At 52.8% G+C, this 8,532-nt stretch overlaps 1 protein-coding gene across 3 annotated transcripts in view; it reads right to left on the bottom strand.

The window, feature by feature from the left end:
* Positions 1-254: 254 nt before the first annotated feature.
* Positions 255-8,532, bottom strand: part of LOC146706773 (zinc finger protein 609-like) — a 32,053-nt gene continuing 23,775 nt past the window's right edge. For 2 of the 3 annotated variants that reach the window (XM_085464987.1, XM_085464988.1), the window contains 6 exons: positions 6,357-6,444; positions 3,782-5,936; positions 3,307-3,679; positions 1,916-2,230; positions 1,619-1,688; positions 255-908 (listed from right to left, as the gene is read on the bottom strand). In XM_085464987.1, the coding sequence (XP_085321113.1) occupies positions 899-908; positions 1,619-1,688; positions 1,916-2,230; positions 3,307-3,679; positions 3,782-5,936; positions 6,357-6,444 (3,011 nt within the window). In that variant the 3' untranslated portion in view covers positions 255-898. Of the gene's footprint in view, positions 909-1,609; positions 1,689-1,915; positions 2,231-3,306; positions 3,680-3,781; positions 5,937-6,356; positions 6,445-8,532 lie in introns of all 3 variants that reach the window. The other variant, XM_085464989.1, reaches the window with a different exon arrangement.

The following is an 8,532-nucleotide window of genomic DNA, read 5'->3' as shown; positions in this document are numbered from 1 at the left end:
GGGGGTGGTGCGTTAGAAGGCATCGATGGATCCACATCCAAAAGCACATTTCTCCATTTGTTTTACGTTTTTAAACCAGCAAATATTTTATTCTACACAATGAAACCAGAGTCTGCAAGCTTTTTGTTTTGAAAGAAGAAGAACCCTTTGATCTGAGCGGATCCCTCCTGCCTCCCATCATCCCAGGACCTGAAGACGTTTCACAACATCAGCTTCTCTGTGGTGTTTTCAGGGAATAAATGAGGACACTGAGCTCGAGCGCTGCTCCACCAGCTACAGGTTTAATATCAGATCAACAACAGTAGAAAAACAGAGGCAGAGACTACCAGACAAAAAGAAGAGTAGGAAATCCAACATCATCCAACAGCTCTTTAAAATAATTCCTCTGTACAGTATTTACACACACACACACACACACACACACACACACACACACACACACAGAGCATGTTTACAGCTACACACTGAGGAGGAGGAGCCTGTCACTCAGTCAGTACAAGGAAGCAGTCTGAATACTGCCCTCTGATTGGCCGGCCCTCCTTCATCCAGTGTTCTCTTTATTTCACGTGAAGCTGAGATGCATCCAGGTAACGGTGTGATGTCACCCGGAGCTGAGCCCGTCCTTCTGAAAGAGGTCAGAGGTCACCCAGTCGTCCCTGCAGGTACGTCACTGTGAGCTCTGCATCCCAGCAGCACCTGCTGGCCAACGGGACCGCCCAGAACCAGCAGAACCCAACGGGACCAGGATCCGGTCCGGCGAGGGTCGGAGCAGTTGGCTGGACGTCCAGGCAGAGATATCAAACACACACAGAACACCACTGAACTGATGTCACGGAAACAGAAACACTTCTTCACGTGATCCAGTCACATGACTCGGAGAGGCGTAGAGGCTGGCCAATCAGGTGTGCCTGTAGAAAGTGAGAGGAGATCACGGGTCAGAAGATTTTACCAGGGAATGGTTTGAAATTAAAACGAAGAAGAAGGTGATGATGATGAGGAGGCTGATGTCCTGTTCAGTAACTGTTTTCTTACACTGAGATTCACTGATCTGACCAGTAGGTGGAGCTGCTGCACTGAGACGCCTGAAGCAGGGCAGGTACAGGTGTACAGGTGGAGAGGAGCGGCACAGAAGTCCCAGCATGTTCATGGATGTGATGAGCACCTGCGCAGCACTCACACATAACTGCTGTGTGTGTGTCTGTGTGTGTGTGTCTGTGTGTGTGTGTCTGTGTGTGTGTGTGTGTCTGTGTGTCTGTGTGTGTCTGTGTGTGTGTGTGTGTGTGTCTGTGTGTGTGTGTCTGTGTCTGTGTGTGAGTGTCTGTGTGTGTCTGTGTGTGTGTGTGTGTGTCTGTGTGTGTGTGTGTGTCTGTGTGTGTCTGTGTGTGTGTGTGTCTGTGTGTGTCTGTGTGTGTGTCTGTGTGTGTGTGTGTGTGTGTGTCTGTGTGTGTGTGTCTGTGTGTGTGTGTGTGTCTGTGTGTGTGTGTGTGTCTGTGTGTCTGTGTGTGTGTGTGTGTGTGTGTGTGTGTGTGTGTCTGTGTGTGTGTGTGTCTGTGTGTGTCTGTGTGTGTGTGTGTGTGTCTGTGTGTGTGTGTGTGTGTGTGTTTCTTACCGTTCTCACCTCCGTGCGGGCGGGTACATGGACTGGGCGGACGCTTGCTGACTGGCGACGATGGCGGAGGACGAGAGGCCTGAAACAAAGACAGGATGTCAGAACTGAAACAGACTCGCACACGCCTCTCATTAAAAGCAGCTGCAGGCTCAGAGGGGTGAGGTGGGCGGGCTCAGAGGATCCTTTTCCAGCTATGAATCATGGGAGGTCAGCTTCACCATGGCTGTGTGGCTGGTCACTAAACTGAGCAGGTTGTCCTCCAACACCTGAGCTAAAGAGGATCTAAAGGCAGCAGGCGAGGCTCACCTGAGGGGTAAGACAGGTCGTACAGAGGGTATCCCAGGTGGTGATGGGACTGCATGATGCGCTGCGAGGGTGAGGAGCGTGGCCGGTCGCCCTCCCTTTCTCTCTCCCGCTCTCGGTCATGTGGCGTCTTGCTGTCCTGGATGGACGGCGACTTGCTTTTGTACTGGCTGGCGTGCAGCTGCAGCAGGTCCAGAGCTTTGGCCTCACTGGACGGCTTCACAGACGGACTTGACCTGGAGGGCTTCTCGCCGTCCTCGCCCGCCCCCACCTTCCCGCCGTATGAGGAGGCGTAGTAACTGGCTGGCAGGTACGAGCCTGGAAGGACAAACATGAACAAACAACATGATGTTTATGTTTGAACATAAAGGTTCAAACATAGGTTCGGCATGATGACGTGGCGGCAGCAGCTCTAAAGGTCAGTACGCCATTTTTCAGTGGTGATTAGTGTGTAACTGTGTTCTCCAACAAACTCAGGATGAATCCACTAAAAATACTGGAGCGCCGTGTTACCCCCACCAGCTTTGAACACAATGGCTGAGATGGATCCAAACATCACATTTTATGTATGTGGCTAGAGACCGCCCACAAATGCATGACGCCAAAGGCAGAGGAGAAGAGAAATCGCAGGCGTTTAAATCCATGCCTGCATCTTCAGACTGCAGATATGAAACACGTGTTTTATCCTTCACCAAACACATGACAGGAAGGAACGAGACAACGCCACCTTAACAAAATCTCATCCTATTCCTTCTCACCTCAGTCTAAAGCGCCACAACCGTTTCCACAGGGCCACTTACAGTGTGAGGCAAGCAACAGTAACAGTGACTTTGATGCGTCTTTGTTGACCAGCATGTTTGTCCCACAGTGGCCACCGTAGCCAGGATTACACGTGCAGTGGCGAGATAGCTTAAAGATCTTTAAACCTGTCAGAGTTCGGTCGAGCTCTCAGCATCGACTCCTCTACCGCGCTTTCTTTCGGGGGCCAGTGAAAGTCTGATCATCCGGGGCCGTGCGTCGCATTCGTCTAATTTTATATTAATAACGTGAATGAAAATGAGCAGAAGTAGATTTGAAGCGTCGGCTGGTCTAAAACAGCCTGATCTCATTTGTTTACACAGAAATGTGGAAAAAAGTGAAAATTGGTGGATTTTAGAGGAAGTTGCATGTTGAAGTTCAGCTTCCTGAAGCCGTATCACCGTGAACAGTCGGCAGGTTTACCGGCGAGCCTAAGCAGAAACCAAAACCAACAGCTGGCACTCGCTCGTCCCTCGGACGCCACAAAGAAACGTGGCTTTTAATTTAACTCCTCGCTGGTTTTCACTCCCCAGCCCTCGCCGCCCTCGCGCTCTCTTTGTGCTGCGCCTGCTTTATGTCGTGTTTGAGTTTCTCACCTGGGTAATTCTGCATCATGACCGAGGGCATGCCTCTGTACCCGGGGTGGCTCGGCTCGTAGCCCTGGCTGTAGGCGTACGGTCCGTGCATGTAGGGCACGTAGCCCTGATGCTGGGCCAGCGGCGAGGGGAATTGCATGTGAGGCGGGCGCGCCTCCTTCCCGCCCCCGCGGAGCTCCTCGGGGGGCAGCTGCGTCCTACCCTCCGCCACCTCCTTCGCCGCCTCGTCTTTCTGGAGGCTCTCCTTGGGCCGCGGCCTCTCTTCCTTCACCTTCCTGTCCCGCTCCTCCTTCCACCTGTCGTCCTCCTGAAGTTTGGGAGCCTCCGAGTATTTGCTGGGGTAGACGTAGGACCACAGACGTGAGTCGGGCTCCTGCAGAGAGGGAGAAACCTTCATCAGCATCAAACTAACCTCAATCAATCTTAAAACACAAGCGAGGTGGAACGTGCCGTGACAGAGGGAGGACACCTGTACCTGTCTGTACCACATGGCAGCTTCGACGCTCGCTGCTCGGCCCGGCTCTGCCCCTGACTTTGGCTCTTCTTTCCCGTGATGCCCTCCTTCACTCAGCTTGATCTTCAAACCCTCGGGCTGGGCGGCGGGCGCCTTGGAGTCCTCTCCCTTCGCCATGATGACCGACTTGGCCTGTTCCGAAGCCGTGGCGGGCTCTTTGGGCTTCGCTGGGTTCACGCCTCCCCTGGCGCCCAGATCCGTGAGGCTGGGCGCCCTTGACAGAGTGGGCGGTACCGATGCCTTCTGCTTCCACTCTTCTTTCACGGAAGCCTCGCGCTCTTTGCTCTCCGCCTTCTTGTCAGCGTGGCGCTGTCGCTGCTCCTCGAAGTGTTGACGGTAGGCAGGGTTGGAGGCCAAGAGGTGGGCGTGGTAGGCCTGCTCGTGGGAGTAGGAGTAGGGAGGGACGTAGTACTGGTTGTAATAGAGCGGCTGGGCGTACATGTTGGAGCGCTGCTGGATGACTGATGGCTGCGGAGGCCCTGGCTCCACCTTTCTCTCCTCCTGAGGCTCCTCCTTCAGTTTTCCCTCCTCTCCCACCTCAAGCTCCTCCTCTTTCTTCACTTTCACTTGTGCTATCTCACCATGAGGTGGTGCTGCAGGCGCTGGTCCCGGGCTGGGGTTGGCATAGGTGGGGGAGTAGTAGGCGTCGTAGCTGGGGTAGTACGGCGAATCTTTACTGGACGCCTGAGGGGGAAACAGCGCCTTCTTGGCGCTCTCACGAGGTCCCTGGTCAGGCTCTGGCTTGACCTTTACCCCCTCTGCCTTACCCTCGCCGTCCTCCCCAGCATCAGAGATGTCAGAGTAGGCGGGGCTACCGGTCTTGACCGATGCGTTGTCGGCTCCGTTCTGGGTCATGTGAAGCGTGGGCGCCAGGCCGGCCTCCATCCTGCTGGCCACGCCGATGGACGGGCTGGGTGCGTTGTCGGAGAAACTGTACACCTTGTCGGCTTCGGCTTTGATGCTGGCGAGCCGGCTCTGCTGAGCTTCCGAGGAGCCGTTGAGCAAAGCGTCTGACGCCTCAGAGTAGGGGCTCTTGCCCTCCTCTGGCCTCCCCGCCTTACCCATCGCCTTCGGGCTGTCCTCTTCCTTTCCGCCGTCCCTCTTCTTTTTGTCTTTCTTTTTCTTGTCCTTGGAATGGGCGGGGCTGGAGGCGGGGTCAGTGAGGGGCGCGGGTTTAGGCTGGACGTTTTTCAGCTGGGGGCTTTTGGGTACGGACTGTACCACTGAGCCCAGAGCGGGGGAGGATGCTTGGAGGGAGTATGGCGAGGGAACTCCGGGCGCGCCGGCGGGGCGAGTCAGCTTCAAGCCTTTCTGTCCCAGTTTCTCAGCTTTCCCCCCGGCCGTCATTTTCTTGACCTTCCTGTCGTCCATGCCGTCATTACTGGCCTCGTCAGTCAAACACGCCCCCTCCTCGCCACCGTCCGTCACCTCAGGCTCAGCCTCGCTCGTCTTCTTTTTAACCTTTGATGTCAGCTTGCCTGGTGAGGGCGAGGGGGCATCGAAGCCCCGACCCTTCGGTGTAGTGGAGCGAGCAGGCGAGATGGCGGCGCCGTTGCAGGAGGCGGGTTCGGGATGGAGGGCGGGGTCGTCCCCGTACTCGCTGTCACCGTCCTGGTCCAGTCGGACGTCCTGGTCGTTGTGGGCGCGGGCCTGGTGGTACTTCAGTCCGTTGATATGCTTGTACTTCTTGTTGCAGTTGGGGTGGGGGCAGTCGATGAGGACGGGGGAGGGGCAGGTCCGGTCCAGCTGTGGCGGCGGCAGTGAATCGGCTTTGCTTCCAGGCAGAGGCGTCCCGGCGCCGGTCGAGTTCGTTCTCATGCGCTTTGACGCTTTGGTGTCCTCTGAGCTGGAGGTGGGGTCCATATCTGAGGCGGGCTTTGTCTTCCTCTTAGCGGAGGACGGGCTGGCTTTGGCGTCTTCGCCGCAGCCAGCCGTCTGACTCCCACGCCGCCCTTTGCTGTTGGCCGTGGCGCCGCGCGTCTTACTGCTGCCGCTGCCTTTATTGTCCGACGAGTTGCTGTTGTCGTTCAACGGCGTGTTGCTGCTGGGACGCATCCTCTTACCTCGACCGCGGCCGCTCCGCATTTCCACGTCACTGGTGGGAGACTCGCAGAACCTAAAAACACAGAGGTGGACATCAGCGAGCCGAAAGACACACCTGACCTCACCTGTACCAAAGGTAACCAAAGGTGTCACGCAGCCGACTCAAACAAACCATCGTACAGCGCACAGAGCCGCAGCTGTCCATTATCAGTAATCGAGTATTGATTACTCCATCGAGTAATTGGATGAGACTTACGTTTGTCTTATTAATGAGCAATAATAAGTTGTTTTGTTTACCTGCATGAAACCTACAGCCTTTCCCTGTGTTTACGTCTGCAGGTATCGACCACGTGTCTCACTACAGGCTCATCTGTATGTTTGTCCCTGACACGTGTCTACGTGTTTACATGGTGGTGACTGAGCGTAGCAAGAACGAGCTTGTTTTATACTCGAGATCTCGGCCGAACGGCGTGAGCCTGAGTCGTTTCTGTACCTCGGCGGCGCCCAGTCGTGCCGCGTGCAGTCCAGCAGAGTTCCAACGTACGTCTTGTTCCTCCAGGTGACGTTCACAACCAGCATACCTGCAGAAAAACACACAGGCAAACCATGAACACGAGACATTTTTAGCTACTCGGCACGGAGGTTCTTTCAGCACTGTGTTTCGGCTCAGTTAAACTCAACTTGAGTTTTGAATTTCTTACAGCTTTACAAAATTAAAGAGAGCGCTGGGCCTTATATCAGCTTACATTAAAAGAAGCAAAGCGGAAACACTTTGCAAACATTATTATGGTGAATTATCAGAAACCACATATATTGTTTAAGCCCTCTTTCTGATCTCAGTTTTGAGCCGTCACATGAAATGTGTGAAAAGTTTCTGCACTTCTTTATAAAGAAGGTAGCCTCGGCTAGGGCGCGGATTACTTTGCCCACATCTGACGCCTCTGATCCTCCAGTTTGCTCGGCTGTCTTTCAACAGAGTCGGTTACTCTTGCTCAGCTACAGGAGGTGGTGGATCATCTAAAGCCTGTAGGCTCGCCCTACGATGCCATCCCTCCCCGTTTTCTGAAAGAAGTTTCTTCTACCACAGGTTCAACTATTTTAACCATTTTAAAAAGCAGCCTTACTTCAGGTGTGGTTCCAAAGAATTTCAAAGATGCAATTGTGCAACCACTTCTTAAGAAACCTGGGCTAGATACAAACGCTGTTGATATCTAATATCTAAGCTGCGCTTGGAAAAAGTAGCATGTAATTGATCCCGTTTTTGAATGCACAAAATGTTCAGATGATTTTCCAGTCTGGTTTTAAAGCAATGCATAGCACTGAATCAGCACTTTTAAGAATTTTAATGACATATTTTATCATGCGATTCTGGTGAAAGTGTCCTTCTTATCTTACTCGATTTAACTGCTGCATTTGACACTGTAGACCATGAAATTTCAATCTCGTGTTTGGAGCAGTGTGTCGGTGTAACAGGTTCTGAAATGGTTCAGGTCTTACTTAACAAACGGAGTCCTCCCGTGCTCCGCTGTCTCATGGAGTACCACAGGGTTCCGTTCTGGGCCCTATCCTGCTTTCGCTTTATTTACCTCCCTTGGGCTCAATTTTTAGGAGACACGGACTCTCGTTTCACTGTTCTGCAGATGACTGCCAGATTCATATTCCTCTTAAAAAGAAAGATGGGTCGTCTGTAAATCGCTTACGAACATGTCTGGAGGACGTCAAGTCGTGGTTGGCGCTAAACTTTCTTTGTTTTAATGATTCTAACACTGAAGTAATGGTGTTCAGACCTCCTCCGCTGCTGTTCCGTGTGTTGCTTTGCAAACCCCGAAATCCTGAACTTAAGCTTGAAAGCCAGATCGGGTCGGTTGTAAGGTCTAGTTTCTTTCATCTGAGGCAGCTGGCACTTTGAAACAGTAATCCGTGTCTTTGCAACCGCTCGGCTGGGTTACTGTGATTCTCTTCATTTTGGGGTGAGTCGATCTTCTGTTCTTCGACTGCAGCTAGCTCAGAATGCTGCTGCACGTCTTTTGACTGGCACTCGTAGATGCGAGCACATCACCCAGTTTTATATTCACTTCATTGGCTGCCCGTGCATTTTAGGATCATTTTAAGCTGCTTTTATTTGTTTTTAAATGTCTGTCCAATGCTGCCCCTCTGTACCTCTCTGAGCTCTTCATCCACACATACCCTCCCGGCCCCTCAGGTGGGCAGACCAGCTCCTCCTGAGCGAGCCCAGGACTAATCGTGAGCTCAGAGGGGATCGGGCGTTTGCTGTGCAACACTGTGGCAGCACCAAAACTGTGGAATGAGTTGCCTTTACATGTTAGACAGGACCTTCCTTATCTGTTTTTAAATCACGTCTTAAAACATATTTATTTACCTTGGCTTTCAGCCAAACTTACAGGGGGATTTCCTGCACATTGCTTTCACTTTTTCACTCGGCGCCTGTCGCCGTCTTCTCTCGGCTGCTCTGGACTTTCCGTTTTACCATCCAAGCAGCTGATTGGCTCATTAGAAGCTGGGGCTGCGGACTTACTCTGGAGGCCTCTCTGCGGATGAATGCTGGTGATGTGTAACACCCTCAGGTGCTTTTATGAGCCAGTTCCTCGTCAGCTGATGCAGATTACGTTTTTAGCTAGCACTATCATAAATTTATATCATAAATTTGG

The sequence above is a fragment of the Copadichromis virginalis genome, linkage group LG7, assembly GCF_057382275.1.
Source record: "Copadichromis virginalis isolate Kocher_CV1m ecotype Utaka linkage group LG7, C_Virginalis_male_GT1.1, whole genome shotgun sequence".
In the NCBI taxonomy this organism is placed as follows: domain Eukaryota; kingdom Metazoa; phylum Chordata; class Actinopteri; order Cichliformes; family Cichlidae; genus Copadichromis; species Copadichromis virginalis.
This window is presented reverse-complemented; position numbering and strand designations above follow the sequence as displayed.